Source organism: Triturus cristatus, chromosome 1_2 (assembly GCF_964204655.1).
Source record: "Triturus cristatus chromosome 1_2, aTriCri1.1, whole genome shotgun sequence".
In the NCBI taxonomy this organism is placed as follows: Eukaryota; Metazoa; Chordata; class Amphibia; order Caudata; family Salamandridae; genus Triturus; species Triturus cristatus.
The window spans coordinates 315,216,758-315,239,922 of record NC_140580.1 but is presented as its reverse complement, the minus strand read 5'-3'; the positions used below and the strand labels follow the sequence as shown (position 1 = coordinate 315,239,922).

Genomic DNA, 23,165 nt, shown 5'->3' with positions numbered 1-23,165 from the left:
TCTCGCCTCTTCTCAACATGTCTCTCCCTCCTTCCCAAAGATGCAGGTGCAAAATAGGTGTCTGCTCGCCTCCAGGGCCAGGGTTAAGCCTGTGCTGACCGTGGGGCCGCGCGCAGCGATTGGCCGTGGGCTCTGAAAGTGCCCCTGGGCTGCCGTGAAGAGCTGCTTTAGTATAAAGGTCCGGGGGTGACCGGCGGGCCCTGACCACCCACACGGTAGCCTCCCGCGCCACAATGCAGGACTTTATCGCCATTCTCCTCAGCCTGATACTGATACGGGCTGCAGGGGGTAGCTGGGGGGCAGTCAGGCGGCCTGTGCAGCAGCAGCCGGAGTTTGGGGGCCAGAGGACCGACAGGGCTCCCCCACCGCTCCGCTACATGGTGAACCTCTTTCGGGACTTGCAGCCAGGAGGGAGGAGGGCTAAAAAACATACGCCACTCGGACAGAACGCAGAAGTCGTCAGGAGCCTGGTAGCAAAAAGTAAGCTCGCACTTCATTTATTTGCCAGAAAAATTCAAATGTCCACATGTTCAGATGGTTTGCATGCTCTCTCGGGCGTCGACAGATGCGAGAACCGAAGCGCACGTCACTTGTCCAAGATCGGAGAGTGTGGTGAAGGGGAAAGCATGCGCCGTTAGATTAGATATCGTCGTTCTTGGTTCAGAGGTCAACAATTTACTCAGTAGACCGTCCCGCTACGGGGCTTTTGACTTCAGCAGACGGGTGGGTGGTGTACGCACACCTCTAAAGTGAGAACCACTCTCTGAGCCTTGCCAAGGCTCTGCGGTGATTTAGAACAGTTTTCTGCGGTGCCACCGGAGACAATATTATTGCGGTGCTATTGAAAGAAATGATGTGTTGCAGTCACGCGTATTTATGGTAGACACAGGGCCGGCTTTAGGGCGCTGCGACCGGTGCCACCGCACCGGGTGCTGGCTTCCTGGGGGCGTCGTGTTTGAAAGTTTCTTAAGCTTTTGAAGCACCTGCTGCAGCCTTTCTTCCCCCTGGCAATTACCAGGCCTCATATAAATGTCAAGAAAACTCGTGTGATTAATTATCTTCCTGGAGAGAGATCAGTGTTTTGTAAAGTTGGGGTTTTGACTTAGGTGAAGTTAGTGCAGAGGGTTAATATGCCTGCTGCAAAGATCGTGTACCAAGTAGATTACAGAGTTCGTATGATGTAAACAGATCAGCAGGTTACTGCTTTCAAAAGAGACATCCTTTTGTTACTTGCAATTTATAATTTAAAGTCCTAATATAGAATAGTGAGCTATTAACTTTCATCCCAGAACTGCATACACACTGCAAAATATACATTATTAGAACATTGATTATTGCTGCAAAAAGGGTTAATTTGGCTAGAAATCGATTCTTATTATTAAAGAAAACTCCCAACTATGCTGTTTCTTTTTCAACTCTGAGTTTGTGCTTCTCCACACCAAGCACTCTTAAACTATACTGCCTACCAGTATGGATGACATGTGACGCCTACACTTTCAGTCCTTTGGCTTATGTAACATTTCCTATACACGGAGTTCCACACATATGATTGATTGTCTCTGTGTAATGTGTGTGTGATGCAAAGTGCTCAGACACCCTACACTGGTATGAGTGGCGCTATATAACTAATTCAATGCATCTGAGAGAGTGTGGTTATGGAGACTTGGTCACTGTTAAAGGGAGCTAGTGAGAGAATCCGTGGTGGAGGTGGTCATTGGGGGGGCGCCAACAAACATTGTCGCACAGGGCGCCACCAGCACTAAAGCCAGCCCTGGGTAGAAATGTGGGCTCTATTACTGCCTTGCACCCAAGACCATTTTAGAGATCATATAAAATGGTCCATTTTAGAGCGTTATTGAAGAAAATATACTGTCCTTTAACATTTAGGTTGCAGCTGCTGCTTACACAACTCAATTATTTGTACTATTTTCATCAAAACGGTGGAAAAATGAGTAACATGTCCAATATGTAAAGTACCGGTGTCCTAAAGTTTGCGAACAGGTCGCCGCACGCTCGCTGAGCTATGTTACTGCAATTCTTGGGTTTACGCAAATCCCTGCAGCAGGCGCCTTCGCCTCTTGAGCTATTTTCTGCATTCCAGGACTTTTGGTGGATATGGATCGCGTGAGCAGGTGCATTAAAGTACACTGCGGTTTTGCAGAGAGCTGGAGCGGAGTCGTGTCATGCCGGCTGCACACACTGCGCTTTAGTGAACACGTGCAGGGGAGACGCCGCACTCGGGACATTAGCCGGTGATCTGATGTCCATGCCGGCAGAAGGGATTATCGACATTTTACCGACACCCTTTCTCACCCCGCGGCGATGTGGCGCTTTCTGCACGTCTACAAAGCTGCAGTCTTCAGATTCCAATGCAAAAATAAGCAAGACTCTGTCATCATGCGTGACGATGTAGGGCACAAGGAGGCTTGGAACTTGTTAACCGTTCTTTATATCTCGGGATTGATGTAATTGGTGTTCACATACAGCGCATTGAAACAGAACACCTGCAGAAACCACTTTATCATAAAGTCTCGTCTACCCTTTCATGACAGCAGGAGATATGCCTTTCACACCGTCCCTCTCACCGCCCCTTCTTTCTCTCTTCCGTTGAAAGAAATATGGCGCTATGTAAGAAATACAAACGAATACAGCACGCACAAACCACCAGCACCGTCCCCGAGATGCCGCGAGCGTAGTGCAGCAGCTTTTAAGAAAGGCCCAACGAGCTCCACCGGCCGAGCAGGGTGCCCCATGGAACCGTACAACGAGCTGTCCTTTGTTCCGATAATATCCGGGGCCAAACCAAATGTCTCCTATATTGAATTATCTATGTGTCCCAGGTCGGCGCGAGACTTCTGCGGGCAACTTCTGCGGGCAGCTCCTGCACCCACCTGGCGGTCAGCGCCCTGGGCACAACTTGCACCTTCTAAAGGCCGGCCATGTTCCTGCAGGTCACGTGGCGCCGGTGTCTGACCTCAAAGGTCCGACGCAGACATATGACGTCTCTGGGCCTGGCCTCGAGGGAGGCCTCTGGCTTCTTCACTTCACACCTACTTTTGGAAGCCTTGGGTGGGAAACACGACTTAGTGGAGATTGGTGGTGGGACGTGCAGGTGGGGTTTTGTTGACCCGTCTATGATGGTTCGGTGCAATTTTAAATTTAAAGTACACAATCAGGGCCGGCTTTAGGGCGGTGCGACCGGTGCCACCGCACAGGGTGCTGGCTTACTGGGGGCGCCGTGTTTGAACGTTTATTATGCTTTTGAAGCACCTGCTGCAGCGTTTCTTTCCCCCGGCAATTACCAGGCCTCACATAAATGTCAAGATAACTCGTATGATTAATTATCTTCCTGGAGAGAGATCAGCAATTTGTACATTTGAGGTTTTGACTTATGTGAAGTTAGTGCAGAGGGTTAATATGCCTGCTGCAAAGAACGTGTACCAAGTAAATTACAGAGTGCGTATGATGTAAACAGATTAGCAGGTTATTGCTTTCAAAAGAGACATCCTTTTGTTACTTGCAATTTATATCTTAAATGCCTAATATAGTATAGTGAGCTATTAACTTCATCCTAGAACTGCCTACACACTGCAAAGAATACATTATTAGAACATTGATTAATGTTGCAAAAATGGTTAATTTGGCTAGAAATCGATTCTTATTATTAAAGAAAACTCCCAACTATGCTGTTTCATTTTGGCCTCGGAGTTTGTGCTTCTCCACACCAAGCACTCTTAAACTATACTGCCTACCAGTATGGATGACATGTGACTCCTACACTTTTAGTCCTTTGGCTTATGTAACATTTCCTATACACTGATTTACACACGTATGATTGATTGTCTCTGTGTAATGTGTGTATGATGCAAAGTGCTCTGACACCCTACACTGGTATGAGTGGCGCTATATAACGAATTCAATGCATCTGAGAGAGTGTGGTTATGGAGACTTGGTCACTGTTAAAGGGTGCTAGTGAGAGAATCCGTGGTGGAGGTGGTCATTGGGGGGGCGCCAACAAACATTGTCGCACAGGGTGCCACCAGCACTAAAGCCGGCCCTGTACACAATGGTCCACTCATGAAGGGTACAACACACCGAGAAAGTCTGAGGCAGACCACCACCCTCCCGCCTATCTGTGGACGTACTCTGTACCTGAAATCTCTTTGGAATTGTACATGCAGGTAAAGTAGACGGCATGATCCCTTGATAGGGGAGGGAGGAACCAAGGGATCACAGCTAGGGGATGGCACACCGTGTTGGTTTCTGAATATTGGAGTTCGTAATGTCGTTTTACATGAATATCGGCGCCGAAATATGGCTTACAAAATATCATCTCATTAGGTATAGGCTTTCTATTAATAACTTCAGTGGAACGATATTGTGGCTCTGGTACCATGTTGTCATTAAATTGCCTCACCCGTGCCATTCTGGGTTCCGGATTCAGTACAGTTATTAGATTAGTGGCGGCCTCTGGACCTAAAATAAGTCCACTGTGTGTATGAGGAGCGGCTAAAAGAGGAATGGTGTGGCCTTTGGCAGCATGAAACTAATGTTGGAGTATAAAAAATTCACCAGAACCCCAAAACTTCATTTTTGGGGCATAAAGTATACATGGCACATAAAAGACATCTACGATGTATTTCTACATTTCGGTTACATATTTTACTTAACGTGAATTATGATAAATAATTCCTGTAAGAGGCCCAATTCCCGGGAATGATAGGTTTTACGTAACAGCATTTCCCAAAGCGCGGGAGACGGATAGAAACCCGTGTCCTAGGCTTCTGTGGGGCTGCAGAGAAATATTACTCTGTTCATACTAAACCACAAAGATGAAGTACGTTATCACAAGGTCCCAAGACTGCATTATGGGACCAGGATACACATACTGCAAATACAATATGAGGAATCGCTAGTTAAATAAGACAATCGCGTGTTTTTCGAGATTCGGCTTGGCTGGGATGTTTGGGAAATAATTCCAGCATATAACATGATTCGTCTTCAAAGGTGTTTGAAAGACAGCCGTACCAAAAAGAGCCCAGTGTAGTAAAGGCAAGCAGACAGAGGAGTCTGAATTATAGGCCAATAAAGCTGCTGTTGATATGACAAATAACAGAGCCACAGTGAGTATCATCAGAATAACTAGGCTGCAGTATTGCATGACAATGCCTTTATTATATATAGCGCTCCACAAAGGGATAGTAATGAGTAAGCGCTATAACAATGCTATACTACAACACATATCACGTTAAGAAAACAAACATACATTTTTCTAGACTTTGGGTCAATATTTTACCTTCAGTGATTTATGGGAAGTGCTTTCCGCAGGTGAGGTTCTTATGAGTAATGGGGTTTTGAACCCTTGATTTTCATAAAGAATGGGAAATGCGCCATTAAGGACGGACCGATGAAACGAGAGCTGGCAGACCGAGCGAGGCGAAAGGCACAGATGTATAGAAAGAGGAGGGATGGGCGAGAGACCTATGGGACCGAAAGGACACTTTTTACACCAATAAAGACTGTTGTAACACCTGCGCAGTAGGATCGTGGTTGGGAGTCTGTTGATAAATCACAACCATCGAAAGGGCGCGGGGTGTTTCACCCCCAGAACCCCGAGCATGACCAGGGCCGGCTTTAGGGCGGTGCGACCGGTGCCACCGCACCGGGTGCTGGCTTCCTGGGGGCGCCAAGTTTGAAAGTTTATTATGCTTTTGAAGCACCTGCTGCGGCGTTTCTTTCCCCGTTAATGACCAGGCCTCACATAAATGTCAAGATAACTCGTGTGATTAATTATCTTCCTGGAGTGAGATCAGCATTTTGTATAGTTGAGGTTTTGACTTAGGTGAAGTTAGTGCAGAGGGTTAATATGCCTGCTGCAAAGAACTTGTACCAACCAAGTAGATTACAGAGTGCGTATGATGTAAACAGATCAGCAGGTTACTGCTTTCAAAAGAGACATCCTTTTGTTACTTGCAATTTATAACTTAAAGTCCTAATATAGAATAGTGAGCTATTAACTTTCATCCTAGAACTGCATACACACTGCAAAGTATACATTATTAGAACATTGATTAATGTTGCAAAAAGGGTTAATTTGGCTAGAAATCGATTCTTATTATTAAAGAAAACTCCCAACTATGCTATTTCTTTTTCGACTCTGTGTTTGTGCTTCTCCACACCAAGCACTCTTAAACTATACTGCCTACCAGTATGGATGACATGTGACTCCTACACTTTTAGTCCTTTGGCTTATGTAACATTTCCTAAACATTGATTTACACACGTATGATTGATTGTCTCTGTGTAATGTGCGTGTGATGCAAAGTGCTCGGACACCCTACACTGGTATGAGTGGCGCTATAAAACGAATTCAATGCATCTGAGAGAGTGGGGTTATGGAGACTTGGTCACTGTTAAAGGGTGCTAGTGAGGGAATCCGTGGTTGAGGTGGTCATTGGGGGGGCGCCAACAAGCATTGTCACACAGGGTGCCACCAGCACTAAAGCCGGCCCTGAGCATGACATGCGGGCTCATGTGTTAGCAGCAGGTCACACTGTGTGCTCTACCGCATGCTGCAGGAATCCGGCCGCATTCCTGCCTTTTCCCAGTGCCCGAGAAGCTCTGAATGTTGCCATCAGAGTTCAGCATTACTCAGACAGCGTGTGCCACCATTGTCCCAGCTGCTGCCATGTCCTCTCCACTGACCCGTGCTGAACTTGTGCCCTCTGCCCCAGACAGCTCGAGCTCTGCCCGATCCACACCTTGAGCATGATAGGAGAAGGGCTTGTTCCGACGAGGCCTGCAGGGCCGCAGAGCATCCCCGAGTCTGCCTGCCTTTGTGTTCTCGTCTCAGTTCTGGGTACCCGGCCAGACAGGCCTATAGAAAGCCTCGCCTCGCAATCCACATCCTTTCAGGGCGGATTTGATTGGATTATGTCAGGCGCAGGCCCACCTCCCTGGGGGGTTGAAAAGGATTCCCTGGGGCTGGGGACTCGTAAGGAAGACAATGCGCGGGGCAAAACACTCCAAGGGAATAAATACATACTGCGACACTTTCTTTCCATGCGCACCCTAGCCTGAACCATAATCCTTGAAAAGCAGGGGTGCGAACATTTAAATGCCCCAAAATGGTTGTCTCTTAACGCAGTTCTCTCTCCTGTAAACTCCTCCACAAGTGTGTCTTAAGAAAACGATACCATTATTAATATTGCACTTTGCAGACGTGTCAGTGCTGATTTCGTAAAAATACGTTAATACATTAAGTGCAGGGGTCCAAGATTTTCTATACTAGCCCTCCGTGGTTGCCTATCCTTCATTCTACCTAATTTTCATCCTTTCACGACCCTACACTTCCTGTTTTTTTTGTATCTTACTCCTGTAGGTTCTTTTTCGCCTAGTTTTCCTAGATTGCCTCTACTCCTTTCTACTTTTCCTTCTCTTGCCCTTGTTCGAAGTCTAATATGAAAAAGAATTCTCTTTCCCCGAAAATGAGTGCTGGTGACCACACCAGTACACAGGGCTGGCTTTAGCGCTGGTGGCGCCCCCACGCCCCAAGACCGCCTCCACGGTTTCTCTCACTACCACTGGGCAAAAGTGCTCCTCATCTCTCCAATCATAAGATATTGCTAAACACAGTGCCCCCCCCCCCTGATGTGAGCCGCCCTATCCACAGGCCAGCGCCCAGTGCGACCGCACCAGTCGCACTGCCCTAAAGCTGGCCCTGCCTGTACACATTCTTTGCTGAGTTGTATATGTTTGCATTATTAGGAAGTGCAACAAGAATCTGGTGCTCACCAGCTCTTTGCCCTACCCTCTATCGCACTACCTCTAAAAATAACTCGAAATCCTCCACTTGAAACATACTTTGGCTAAGACTGTGTCTGCTCCAGTCCATTCTGACTACCAAGTTGCATTGCCCAGTTTCCACTGAATTAAAGTAACTGCATTGTTGTGATACTTATAGGTTTGTATTTGTCGACGGTTGTCCGTAATCCAATTCCCGTTCTCTTGTAAAGTGTGTATTTGGGCCACTTTTGCATGATAGATAGACAGACATTTGTAGACTTTTCTACTGCTTTCGACAGGGTCGATAGACAGCACTCCAGGAAACTAGTGCGTGTGGGCATCCCTAGGGACTTATTATGGCTGATTGTTGCACTGCATTCATCCACTTGGGGCAGAGTATTTTCTTAATGGGGAGGAGCAAGGGACTGGCCACTAAGAGTTTAACTCACAATGACTTGGAGAAGAGATGTATTTTAGCCCCACTTTTATTTTCGTTATTTCTTAGTGATTTACCAGTCTGTTTTAATAATATACAAAATGTCCCTCCACAAATGGCACTTCATGATGTGCATACTGTATTGTACGCTGATAAAGTAGTCATTTTCGACCAAACACCTATTGGACTTCAGCTGAACTTGAATGGCCTTTTTAAATATGCAGAAGACAATTTCTTGAAGATAAATACTTTCAAAATAAGGTGGTACCTTTTAGAGGAAATGGTAGTTCTGCCCTTTTAACTGGAGGTTGGGTGGAAGGCCCGTAGAGGTAGCCACTGCATATACATACTTGGGTAGGGTCTTCTCCCAGACCTTAGAAAATACTTCCCACTTCTCTCACGTAGGTCGCGAGGCCACTTCTCACGTCAGTGCTTTAAAAAGATTGTACTGCTCTTTGGACAGAGGACATTTTAAGACCCTTTTAGACATTTATTGAGTAAAGATACCTCCCATTCTATCCTATGCCCTTGAATATATTCCTATAAATAAATGATTGGTTTTAAATGTACGCGAAGGGAAGATTTTACAGAAGATGGTCTCCCTGAGTCAAGCAGCCCACGTCCAAGCATTAGGATTAGCGCTTTCCCTCCCTAGCGCCTACACCATATCTTTGGCAAATGTGATTAGATGGGCATGCAATCTACTTCATGCATCAGAAGGTCCACTAACAGTTCTGGTAAAGGTATGAAACTCTCAACGATTAATGAGGAATTTATACTTTTAGAAATAATTTTGAGATTGCACTAGTAAAATTCTAGTGCTCACTTGCAGTTATGGACTCCAGCACAATTAAAACTGGTTTTGAAAAATGTGACTGCCAGACTGTGTCACACGCAGGACATTACACATTGTTCACAGCTAGGAATGTACAAGGACTATGCTGATAGCCAATCTTTTAAGCAGAATCAGAAACATCTGTCATTTACTTTGGAACACAGTACTAGGCGTTTTTTAATTATTCTCAGACTTGGCATTTTACCTCTAGACACTTCTAAAAAGCATTGGTTGCCTAAAGGGGATATGACCGGAGCGTGTGGACTCTGTAAGGGCGGGATTCAAGATTTTAAGCATGCACTTTTTGTCTGTCCTAGTAAGACAGGTATGGAAGCTAGGAATCGGTTTTTTAAAACCTTTCTGTCTTAGATACAATGTACATAAAGCCAATGATTTGATTGCCTTAGCGAAGTCACCTCTTGATGAATTCATACGTTACAATATGTATACGTTTTTAAAATCCTTTTTTAAACCCCTTTTAGCCAATGAACACATTTATAGATAGATAGATAGATAGATAGATAGATAGATAGATAGATAGATAGATAGATATAGATAGATAGATAGATAGATAGATAGATAGATAGATAGATAGATAGATAGATAGATAGATAGATAGATAGATAGATAGATAGATAGATAGATGGATGTATGACGTTACAACGCATACATTTACATCGCGGTACACTACATCGCGGTTTTGACATCGCAAGTCGTTACAACGACTTGCGCTAGATGGCGCTCTAGGACAAGGAATAGGATTTAGGAGTAGTATAATTTACTATTCCAACTCCAGTGTACGTACAGTAGGGAAGGTGTTGGATAGTAAATTATACTATTCCTTGTCCTAGAGCACCATCTAGCGCAAGTCGTTGTAACGACTTGCGTTGTAAAAACCGCGATGTAATGGCATCGCGATGTAATCCCCGCGTTGTAAACAATGTTTCCCTAGATAGATAGATAGATAGATAGATAGATAGATAGATAGATAGATAGATAGATAGATAGATAGATAGATAGATAGATAGATAGATAGATATTTGAAGGCACATGGGAAATGAAAGTCCCATCTAGCGGGCCCATTGACCTTTATGCTGCGTTATCATAGGCTAGCTTGTCTCCAAGCCTGCCTTGCCTGTGCTTTTCCAAAGCCTCTTTGCAATCTGTTTGTGGTTTTGTCACTTTGCAACACCCCACCAGAGCTTCTAGATTGTTCTGTCATACAGGTATGCACCTAGAATTGGATTGTAAGGCACCTGAACCTCCCGCCATCATCTCTTATTTTATCACAATTGCACTGTAAGGAAATATGGTTACCCACCGTCCTTTCGTACCTCCTTTCCTTTATTATTTACCTCTTCCCCCGCCTGTCCCCCCAATACTAATTTTACTTCTTGCATCTGTCCTTCAAGGATTCTTGGTGCAGACCCTACACTTCCAATGTATCTCTGTCTGCTAGTCTCTGAGGTTTAGATTGAATAAAAAAAAACGTAGTTTGATTAACATTAGCGTTGTGAGTTTCCCATGGGCCCTGGTGCAAGCAAGGAAAATGGCCTCTTTGACTGCCATCAGGGTAGTAATATAGGCAATTCTGAATCTTCAATGCCCCCTCCTCGGCTGCGGACCCTAGTGCAACTGCACCTTCTGCACCAATGATAGCTATGCCCAGGGCCAGCTTTAACAGGGGTGGTGCCCTGTGCGACAATGTTTGTTGGCGCCCCCCATGACCACCTTTGTCACGGATTCTCCCACTAAGCACACTTAAACAATGTCTTTCAAGTCTCCTTAACCACTGTCTCTCTGATTCATTTAGTTTTATAGCACCACTCATACCAGTGTAAGGTGTCAGAACACTTTACATCACACACACATTGCACAGAGACAATCATAGGAAATGTTACATCAGAGAGGACTACAAGGTGTAGTGTAGGAGTGACATGTCATCGATACTGGTAGCCAATATAGTTTAAGAGTCCTTATTCTGGAACAGCACAAATTCAGAATTAAAACAGAACATCATTGTTAGAGGTTCTCTGTAATAATAAGCATCGTTTTGTACCCAAATGAACCACTTTTTGCAAGGTTAGGATAATGAAAGACTGGGCAAAAAAACATATAGCTCTCACATGTACCTTGCAGTTTGCATTAAGCTCTTTGATGACAGTTAGTAGCTCAATGTTCTCAGCCGCGGTCGATAGTAGGAGTAAATGCAGGGCGGTGACGTGGGGAGGGGGAGGGGCACGGTGGGGGGTAGTAAACTATGGATTACGGAGGTTTACAGGTAAGTTAACATATAAATTAATAAAACGAATTTCGTTGCGTGCACTGCATCTCATTTGGGGATGCAGTGCACGCAACGAAATTCGTTTTATTAATTTATATGTTAACTTACCTGTAAACCTCCGTAATCCATAGTTTACTACCCCCCCACCCTGCCCCTCCCCCTCCCCACGTCACCGCCCTGCAGTTACTCCTACTACCGACCGCGGCTGAATGTTCTATATTAGAATTTTCACTTATGAACGACAAGTAACCATAGGCGCTCTCTGACAGAAGTAACCCACTGGCCTATTTACATTATATGCACTTTGTTAACTGCATAGTACACGTTTTTAGCAGCAGGCATTTTAACCCTCTGTTCTACCTTAAAATGAGTCCAAACTTCCACGTGACAAACCTCCGGTCTCTTTCCAGGAAGACGACTGATCACCCGAGTTATCTTGGCATTTTAATTGAAAATTGCTAAAGGCCAGGAAAGCCGCAGCAGGAAAATGATAATATACTTGTGCAATTGATGCCCCCACCCCAAGTCAGCGCCCGGTGCGGTGGCACCGATCGCACCACCCTAGAGCCGGCCCTAGCTATGCCCCTGCTTAGGCATCTACTGGGATGACCAATACATATTAGAGGTGATCCCGAAATGAACGTAGAACTCAGCAAGTCCGCTTCTTTCATTTAAATCACTCTCTCCCTCTAACTGCAGCTGTTTCAAGGTAATTCACCCAAAACTACTTTATTCATTATTCAATTAATTTCCCTCTCTAAAAGTTCAGACCTAGAGGCTTCTAGGTGCCCTGACACCTCAGCTTCTACTTTGTTATGTAGTGCAACTATGTGAAATGTTCTCCACTCATCTGACCCTACCCCCACTCGAGCAAGTGTGTAAACACGGTTGGAGTCGTTGCATTTAGTACTTCCCTGTGCCCCATCTACATTCCAGACTGGCACCATTCCACACATTACTGCATTTCAGCATTAATGTATCTAAAAAAGCACATCGTCTGTTTTTCTAACTCTGCCATTTTTATTTCGGGTTGGGTGTTTGAGATTTTAATTACATCCCTTTATTGCATTTCATTTTACAAATGCACAGTATGGTCTTCTTGGTGACAGCCCTCTGAACTTGCAAAAACTGGGCTTTGTAATCTTGCCACGGGTACTTAATTTGTGGCAGTGGTGCAGGTGGTGGGCATCTGCACTTTTTTTCATCATCAGAATTTGACACAGAGCCAACGGGAGAAGTCGGGGAGAAAGATAAGAAAGCATTGACAAAGGAAAAGGGCAGAGATGAAAAATAATCTGCACAAATGAGACAAAGAGACAGGAAGGGGCAGATGTATCTTTCGGAGTTGTACTTCGTGACAGGCAGAGAGCAGGAATGTGCCGTATCTACTAAGTTATATTGGAATCCTGCTTTCTCCCCCCTTCGCTGGCGTACTGAGTGCTGCCTAGCGCCAGCACAGGCTTCCTTGTGCCATGGTGCAAGGATGCCTGTGATATATGCAGGATTGTTTTTGTGCAGGAAGTGACACCTTTCTGCACAAAACGATCCTTAGAGGCCTTTTCCTCTTTCTACGTGTGCTGCAGAATGCTGCCCAAGTAGAAAGAGGAAATAACGAGGAGAAATTAAGATATTTCTCCTGGTTAAGCCTTAGTTGGGAAGGTGTAGCATTTTAACCCAACCGAAGGTGTACTGCCCTTAGTAAATCTGGGTTTGCGTCAAAATCCATGGGAGGATGCATGGGAACAGGAAATATATATTTCCACTCACTTTTGCGGTTGCCGGTCTACACCTGAGCACAGGTGGTGCAAGGAAGGACGCTACCACTGTGCATCTAAATGTAACCCCTCCTCCTCTAAATACCAAAGAGTCCTTGCACTTTAGGGAAAGAGAGTCTCCTTTCTTTATTACATGTTGCCTTACATTACATAGACGCGTTTTGGCACTATAGTGGCTTTTTCAATCTGAAAATTCCCTGAAGATTGTATGATTATGCAAAATGTTTCTCCACAAATAGCAGAAGAAAGACTCTCCATTTGTTTCCATCAAACTGTCTCGTCATTATAAACACCATGCCCAATATATATAATTGTTTCTAAGCATTGCAAGTTACAAGCTGCCTCATGCCCTTATCACACCTGGTCTGGTCTGCGTTTGCATTCTGCTACTTGTAGTCCTGCAATGACACCAGGAAATACTGGACTAGCAATTCAAGACAGCACCATGAGTGGATAATCAGTCACGTGAACAACTGATCATCTCTGGCATCATAGAAGCCAACCTCACTCTGCTGCCCAGACAGCACAACTATTCTGATAATCAGTTATTAGTGTAATGCGACAAAAGCAGAGTCATGTAGCAGGACCTGCTCTTTACTCTCCTCAGTAAGCCGCCAGTGAAGTCCACTTTCTGTATATATTAACACATATATATATATATATATATATATATATATATATATATATATATATATATATATATATATATTCGAAACTGCAAATAGAGTTATAAAGGAAAAAATGAGCGACCATATGGGAAATCAACATAACACCGTCACGATAAAGCATAAAATAACTCTGAAAATTGAAAGGACATTATAGTACATGCCGCGGCAACCATGGATACATTCAGCGACACTTAATAATAGCCTACAACATGTTTAAACTAATATTATTAGCACTAACGCGCAAGTAAATAAATACATAAAATAAACAAAAGGGAAAGAAAAGAGAAAAAGCTAAGGCTTGGTGAAATCTCAAGCCCAGACATGCCTCGCGGCAGTGCAGTCGCCCCCTCTACCTCCCGCGGCTTCCTTTCTCCTCAGCCCGCCAGGGGCACGTTACCCGAGGCGTTTGACCCGTTTCCTCGCGCTGATATAACGGCCCCAGTCCACACTTCCGCAGTGTGACGTCGCTTGTTCCGAAAGGGGCTGTAGGGCAGATAAGGACCGCTCAATTTCCCTGTATACACAATCAAATAATGGAGGTTTAACGGGATACTTTGGAATCCCAGAGGTGACCTTATTTCAAAACCAATAGAAAGCAATTTGACTTTGTGAAGGCCATACTCATTTACACACAAATTAGAACAATGCATCACCACATAGGAAAACACAAAGTGGTTCGTTAAAGTGTAAAACATTTCTGTACTGAAGTTAAATGCAGCTTTACCGACATAGCAGAACATGTCAGGCATTTTGGCAGGAGCACGGGTAGATTTTTTGCTACTTTTTAATGACTAGAATAAGTGCATGACCTGTTATTGTAAAGCGCTTAGAAATGGCAGAAGTGGCCATTGTAGGCGTTATAAATTAAGGCATTATTAATCATTTATGATGATGATGATTTGGAGCAGCAGTTATCTTTGTGAGGAATTTCAATGTCTACAGTTTTGGAAGACCTTTCATGTTTTTTGGATTCTAACTACTTTCACGCTTAAAACATTAGAGGTACATGACTTCCAAGACCCTCGGAAAACCATATTGTCATCATTCATAGAGAGGGGAGCCAATGTCTGTAGGGGTTGACCCAGTTCCCTGTATGCTGTGGTGACCGGAAGCACCGTGAGAATGAAGGTTTAACGCACTAATGGATGAAGACCACTGACCAAAAGCCCCTCTACATATGTATATTGTATATTAATAATAAAAAAACAACAGTGGCAGCCATGTGAGAAAGCTTAAGCTGTATTAACGGCTAGATCTAAAAACAGCTTCAACCTGAAATACAGATATAGTTGCACATATGGTCGGGAAGCTTGGGTCAGCGCCAGAAAATTAGCTCCCACCCTAAGAGTGTGGTCATATTCATGAGGCTAAGGGCCTGATTACAAGATTGGCGATCCAGGAGCGGACCGTCACGCCAGTGCTCGACTCCAGGACCACCAAACCTGTAGTCAGACCGCCCACCAGATTAGGAGCTTTCTCCTGGTCTGGCAGGCGGGGCTATTCCAAAGGCACTGCAATGGGAACGCAAAGCTCGTCCCTGCATGGTATGGACTGTAAAGTTCATGCAGTGCAGGAAAGGGGTACATGCAGACAAGGGGGGGCCTAATGGCCCTGAGGCAACATGGGGCTAAGTTTCCTCACCTCCGCACTTTTAATGGTGAGCTCACCGCCATTTAAAGTGAGGCAGTCAGAAAGATCCTAATAGGCTCAGCCGTGCCGCAGCGGCCCTCCAAACATATTCTGCATCTGACAGCCACACCACCGCCAAGAGAGCCATGACACCTGGCAGTTGCAGCGGTCCTGTGGTGGTCCCACCGCAGTATTCGTAATACGGCAGGTGGGCCATCAGTCTGGCGGTCCAGGGACCCCCACCACGGGACCGCCAAACTCATAATTTGGCCTAAAGGCCAAACACTGACACTTCGCATTTACTTTGAGACTTTAGGGCCATAAACTATGTAACTAAGGATGGTCATATAAATTGCACAAGGTGTCATTTCTCCAATACTCATTGGATTTCAAGACCCAATCTGTAATTTCAAATGTATGGGCAATGTTGTGGTGCTGGGTGAACTCCATTGCTATAATGCTGCTATAAATAGGGCGTTACAACAAACAAATGATGGACGGAATGCTGACAATGCAGACATTCTCCCCCAGTCAAGAGATGTGGGTTAAATCCATCGTTCTTTTGCCCACTACGCCACCCCAGTTCAGACATGGCCATATGCAAATCAGTCTTGACCCTGTGCCTCATGGGAACAGTCCAGCCCGAACTGCCAAGCCATGTCTTCCCTGGACCGGAATCAAGCATCCTAGGACCGGTTTCTGGCTATCAGCCGTCATCAGCCAGGATAGCTTGACTCCAGTGGCGTAGTGAGCACGGGTCCCAGTTCGGGCTGGACTGTTCCCATGAGGCACAGGGTCAAGACTGATTTGCATATGGCCATGTCTGAACTGGGGTGGCGTAGTGGGCAAAAGAACGATGGATTTAACCCAGATCTCTTGACTGGGGGAGAATGTCTGCATTGTCAGCATTCCGTCCATCATTTGTTTGTTGTAACGCTTTTCGCCCTAAGTGGGATGGGTATTCCCAGACGTGGGACCCGTGCTCACTGCGCCACTGGAGTCAAGCTATCCTGGCTGATGACGGCTGATAGCCAGAAACCGGTCCTAGGATGCTTGATTCCGGTCCAGGGAAGACATGGCTTGGCAAAACTGATTTGCATATGGCCATGTCTGAACTGGGGTGGTGTAGTGGGCAAAAGAACGATGGATTTAACCCAGATCTCTTGACTGGGGGAGAATGTATGCATTGTCAGCATTCCGTCCATCATTTGTTTGTTGTAACGCTATAAATAGGGCAGCATATCTGACATTGGCAGCCTTGTGGCGGATGGACTGCCAGCAGAGGCTTTCCTATGGTGAAGCCTGCAGATGTTCTGCATTGAGAAATTTGGCAGTTCTCCCATCTCTTAATGAGATAAAGGAACCAGAAATTTGGCAAAGATGGAGTCGGCTGATTAACAGTGGTTCCCACATCTTGACAATCTCTAAATGACCCGCTAAGCTTGCAAAGATGCAAGGGAGGTGATCACCTCAGTCATGTCTAAAATAGCACTTGACCTCACCCTTGATGTAACAGATGCAATTACAAATGCCATAAGGTATGTTACAGGTCAGATATCACATTACATAGCTCATTACCAGAGCACTGTCGAAGAGACAATTATGTATATTATATTTATTAGTTTGAGTATTTTTATTTAAAGATGTTGCACTTTTTAGGCATTGTTGCTTACTGCGACACATATTACAGGGTCATAAGCACTGCCTTTGATGTTCTAATTATGGTTTATATGACTGACTTCCGATTTATAGATTACAGAGCTACCCATAACTTGCAAATTTAAGAGTTTTTTTGGTTTTAATTCAAAACTATGATAGCACTTTAACTGTGTGATTTTAACAGAATTTCTGAGTGTTTTTTAAATGTATCTTAAGGTGTTTTAACCGAAGCTAACCATAACTTCCCTTTCTCCTTGGCATTGTCAGTGAACTTGAGTGGTTTTCTTGATCAATTACCACATCCCACTATTTTCTGCACCAAACCGTCTGAAGGCGGCCAACTCCTGCTGCGCCCAGCTGTCAGCTGAGCACAACAGGGCCTTTATTTTTTAAGGATTAGTAGGCCTTGCTGTTGGCTTTTCAAACACTTGCAGACTCATGGACCCTTATTGGATATTCTTTGGGGTTTGCAGACTCGATGTCAGGTTGGCACACCCAGCTGTAGGTTTATCAAAGATCCAAGACCCTTTACCATGGATTTGTAGATTCTTGTACAAAAACACAGGAGAGAGAAAGGGATTTCCACGATGTGGAGGGGAATATTCCTTGTTCCCTTGGTTAGATAAACAAACAATAGGGGGAGTACGACCAGAAGACAACTCAATGTCTCCAAAGTATTGGGAGAAGTGCACAAGAAGGGAGATTGTCTTTTCTTAAGAAGACCCCTCACTCACCAACCTGGTTGGTGACATGCTTCATCATCGGGGTCCCACCCGAACAGCCGAATGCCATCCGGGTGTGCTTCGACACCTGATTACAGTGGAGCGGGTTGTTTTTTGTGGAAGTGAGTGAAAAAGTGATTTAAAAATTGGCGAGATATAACTCACTGAAAAGTTTTATTCTGGAGCAACTGGACAATATTGAAAAAAGGTTGATTAGATACCTTTTTGGGTAAATTGACCTCTGGTATCTTTGAAGTGATAGTGTGCAAAAAAGTGCATAAAAAGGTCTACATGTTTCAACCTTTAGTGAATAGTACTAGGTTTTCGTCAGGACCAGAAAAGGAGGTGATCCGGGCGGTATACACACGCTAAGGCTGGGGTACTCACAAACTTTCTCTCGGGGGCCAAATTTACAGTGTGGTTTGTGGCCGAGGGCCGCACCTGTGGGGGCGGGGTCAGTGGTGGAGGGGGCGGGGCTAGAGCAACTAAAAAAAAATGACCATGAGGTTGAACACAGACCCCTGCAGCGGACGCATTCGTCCACTGAGCCACCAGACCCAGCATACACACACACACATATGTATACAGTTCATTGGGGATTTGTGCATCAGAAGAACCGCACTTGAACACAAGCTGCTTTTCCCCACAAGCTTTTATTAGGTATGGTTCGTCGCGCTTGCTTGTAATTATTCACACCTGACTGAGCCCGACGCGTTTCGATGACTCTCTTCCTCAGAGGCTCACACAGTCAGTAGTATGCGAATGAAAGTTCCCCGAGTCCTTGTTTGGCAGTATATCGTACGCAACGTGCTGTCTCATATAGAGCAGCCCATTTGGTCATACGACATACTGCCAAACAGGGACTCTCTCTCTCCCGGTCTCACTCTCTCTCTCCCGGTCTCCCTCTCTCTCTCTGTCTCCCTCTGTCTGTGTCCCTTTGTCTCCCTCCCTCTCTGTCTCCCTCCCTCCCTGTCTCACTCCCTCACTCTCTGTCTCCCCCTCTCTCTGTCTCCCCCTCCCTCTGTCTCCCTCCCTTTGTCTCCCTCTGTCTCCCTCCATCTCCCTCTGTCTCCCTCCATCTCCCTCTGTCTCCCTCCCTTTGTCTCCCTCTCTCTCCCTGTTTCCCTCTCTCACTCCCTGTTTCCCTCTCTCTCTCCCTCTCTCTCTCCCTGTCTCCCTCTCTCTCTCCCTGTCTCCCTCTCTGTCTCCCTGTCTCCCTCTTTCTGTCACCCTGTCTCCCTCTGTGTCCCTCTGTCTCCCTCCCCCTCTCTCTCCCTCCCTCTCTCCCTCCCTCTGTCTCCCTCCCTATCGATCTCTCTCTCTCTCTGTCTCCCTCCCTCTCGCTGTCTCCCTCCCGCTCGCTGTCTCCCTCCCTCTCTCTGTGTGGCAGCTCGGGATGAGACAGCTTCCCGGGCATGGGTGAGTTTAGGGAAGCCGCATTGTGACTGAGGCCGCAGGTAGGGCAGCACCAGCGATGCTAGCCTGTTCGCCACAGAGGGGTAGGAGCAAATCGAGGCTCGTGGGCCCTGGTGAGAGGCATAAGAGATGCCTACGGTGGTGTGCGGCCCGCAGAGGAGAGACTGCTGAAAAAGCTGGTCCTTGCGTTGCTGTTCACTCGTCTTATCTCCCATCGAGTTTTAAGGGCAGAGGATCTGCGAGAGGTTGCTTGGGTAACACAGGCCATCAGGCGCGCAACACCCATTGGACTCAAAGGGCTTCAGCCCCCCCCCCACCCCCGTCGCGTGTGGCAGCCGGGATGAGACAGCCTCCCTGCACACACACAGCCGCACCCGAGCACTTCACAGGTCTTTAAAAGACCATTTGCATGTTAATGAGGCCTCGCTGTTTCACCCCTTCTAAGAGGCCCTGCAGCGCCACTCTGCCTATTGCTTAAAGATTCAGGCACCCCCCCCGAAATCAGCTCCACTCTGCCTAAAGCTTAAAGATTCAAGCCCCCACCCCTCCCCCCGCCGCCGAAATTTAGCTCTAGTTGCGCCTCTGCTTGCGAGGCACTGGTTTTGCGGATGCTTCTTTACCCAGTGAATGCGGCCCCCGAGGAATAACAACAGGTGGAATTGCAGTTGATTGCCAACTGTCTGTTGTTTTACACGAGGGCCGCATGGAAAGGGCTGGCGGGCCGCAACTGGCCCGCGGGCCGTACTTTGAGTACCGCTGCGCTAAGGTGTACCATACCCTTGGTCACTTGCACCTAACCGTGTACTTACAGTCAGGTATCCTTTCATCTGATTGTTCGAAAGGAAAGAACCTGAAAAGACAAATGTACAATCACAAGCAAACATGATACGTAGCTGTAACGTTGTGTCTCCAGGAATCGGTGTTCCTTAACTTCCCAATTATGTGTATTAAGAGAGCGTGAAAAATAAACATTTCATAACGTCTGTCTCATAGAATAAGAGGCAGAAAATGGTAATATTTATACTGTGCACATTCATTCAAGTGACACAATCAGTCACTACGGAATAAAGTAACGCCCACTCATGACAGTCAGTCCGGTGGGGGTGTGTGCACTCAAGTTCGCTTAACTTGCCGTGAAATGCAGATGTATTCATCAAAACACACGGATATCACTTGAAACCGTGAAAGTATGTTACAACACCACTTTCATACATCTTTAAAAGTGGGTGTCTACGCTCTCATATCAATGGTGAGGGCGTACTGAGAATAGCATGCATGCTGATCAGAAGAGCGTTACATTCATGGTACCTAAAATGATAGGAGCAGGGAAATAAGGGTGCTTACTACAAAACGCAGCTATTCGTGCCTCATGGGAGTCGGGGTCTTGGTGCTGGCTCAATTACACGATCTAAACAAATGAGCCTAACGGATAGAAACGTCTCGTAAATCGAGTGTGACCAAAAGGGGGTAACAGCAGAGCCCACCCGCATAGGATGTGAGTACTTACTGCATGTGGTCAGTCACCGGCTGTTGCGCCTATAATAGACCCGCTGTCTTCTTAAGAAAGGACAATCTCCCTTCTTGTGCACTTCTCCCAATACTTTGGAGACATTGAGTTGTCTTCTGGTCGTACCCTTCCTATTGTTTGTTTTTGTAGATTCTTGACCAGGGTTCACAGAGTTAGGCGGCTGTGCTGGTGACTGCAAACCCAGATTCAGGGTCCACAAACCCCAAAACTAAAATACGCAATATGTTTTAAAAATGTTTTACTCTCAGGGCGTTCAATATCAGGCCTCTCTCCTAAGCCTGAGTTCGGGGAATGCTCCCAGCGACTCCTTACATCTCCATAATTTTTTTTCATGCATGTCCTGTAATGGTAACAATTATATATTTTTCTCTGTTGCAGCTAGCAAACCAGAGAGCTTCAGGTCTGTGAGACGTCTTTCAGTTTGTGTACCTGAAATGAATGAGGAGAGAAAAAAAATCACTAGTCCAATCGGATTCCGTTATTTTTTTTAGTTTGGGCCCATGGCTGGTTCATGAATTCGGGTTAGCATGTCTTTGGGCGGATTTAGAGCGACGTAGTATTCTACTCCAATAAAGACCCCACACTTGGGGAGAAAACTCAGACATACAGTGGACGTACAACAAACAGTTTATACATTTAAATAAAATGCTATGTAGGATGTTCCTTTCAGTATACAGCGTGGACTGCCAGGTCCGTGGACAACTCTTAATTTGGGAGCAGAGTAGCCTCAGGATTGCAGTGGTAAGTCCTCAGCCATTTCGATGGACACTTCTCCATCTTCATAACTCTAAATCAGTCCCAACGGGTCCAGATATATCCCTCTTCCTAAGTTTGTTTGACAGATCGGTTCAGTTTGAGACCTAGAAGATTAGATTAGTTTAGATACAATCAATAAAGCGCAACGTTTGCCCGAAGGTATCTTGGTGCTGTCAACTTTACTGCAAGGACTTGTATGAGCAAAAGCAAATCAAGACTTTATCATGGAGAAGAAAAAAGCCAAGTTTTTACTGTTTTCTAAAGTTTGTCATGTTTGTCGGAGACCTACGGTGCAGAGGCATTTGATTCTACCGCAATGCTGTGGTATAATAAAGCTTCTACCACCCCAGAATGATTTACAGATCCTAGGTACTTACATGGTTTCAACAGAAGCTGATCGCAAACATCTTCTGGGGGTATACCAAACCGTTTTATCCTTTAAGTATGGTGGTCCAATCCCATGCAGGCCTTTATGTGCCAGAGAGAGTGCTTTAAAAACCACTCTGCTCTTAATTGGCAACCAATGAAGTTCCTTAAGCCCTTTGCCTACATTTGAATGGATGGACACCACAATTTTTGTGTCATCCAGAGTAAGATATTGTGTTAAAACCAAAAGGTCTGATCAGAGCAGCCAATGGAGAAACATAGATATTGAACACTGTGGGGCTCAAAGAAACTCTTGTGAGACCCCACACAGCATAGAGAAAGGGCTAGATGTAAAATCCCCCAAAAGCAACTACCTAGGTTCTGTTACTCAGAGAAGATAGTAAGAGTTTGGTGATATTCAGGGGTAGGGACACCTCCAAGTATTTTTTCTAATAATGCTGTGGATTGCAGGGAGTGCAGCAATCCCCCAGCAACATTAAAAAAAAGAACTGTAAGTCTCCTGAGTCATTAAATTCATGACCCCAAGGGAAATTACCTTATTTTTTAAAGCACTTCTAGCTGTAACTCAAAAAAATGTCAGCGGCTTACCACATGCCATGTGCAGCTGTGGCTTGCCTGCCCATGGGGGTTGGATGCACAGACAGGCCACAGGCCAGGCCCTGTGGCCAACCCAACACCCTGCATGGCCTTCGGCCGTGCAAAGCATGGAGTGGCTTTACATATGATAAAAAATATCCTAGAAGTTCAATGAAAAAAACAAAGGTTAGTTTGACATTATAGTTAGAAATTGTAATTATCTCATTCTTTATATTTAAAAACCTTCGTAATAATCAGAAAAAACAAACGTTAAGGTTAAAGTAACGTTATAGTTAGGTGAACACTTCAGTGAGAACATGATGTTTTAAACTAAATAAATAAATAGGAGAATATCTCAAGGTCCTCTCAAACTGATAATTATTAGGGCCGGGAAAGGCCAAACAAATGGAAGCAGCGGAAGAAACTCTAGTGAAAAACAAGGCTCCCACTACTTCACAGGAATTGCCAGTTTTTGATTGTAAAAGCCCTCCTAGCAAAGGTTCAATAATGAGGACCCACACGATAAGTACCTCACCATGAGTAAAGACCTTCACAGGAACCCCCCCCCCCCTCCAACTGGCATTAAACGACGAGTATTGACTGATCGGCCTAGAAACCATAACTCGTGATAAGACAGAAATGTTTAGTCTCAGCCCATTGGTTCCACTAACCAGTGTTCAAACAAAGTGCAGCTAGAACAAAATCCGAG

At 45.4% G+C, this 23,165-nt stretch overlaps 1 protein-coding gene across 1 annotated transcript in view; it reads left to right on the top strand.

The window, feature by feature from the left end:
* Nucleotides 1-233: 233 nt before the first annotated feature.
* NODAL (nodal growth differentiation factor) overlaps nucleotides 234-23,165 on the top strand; it is a 47,678-nt gene continuing 24,746 nt past the window's right edge. Inside the window, exon 1 of the mRNA XM_085620411.1 lies at nucleotides 234-480. Coding sequence (XP_085476537.1) covers nucleotides 234-480 — 247 coding nt within the window. The remainder of the gene's footprint in view (nucleotides 481-23,165) is intronic.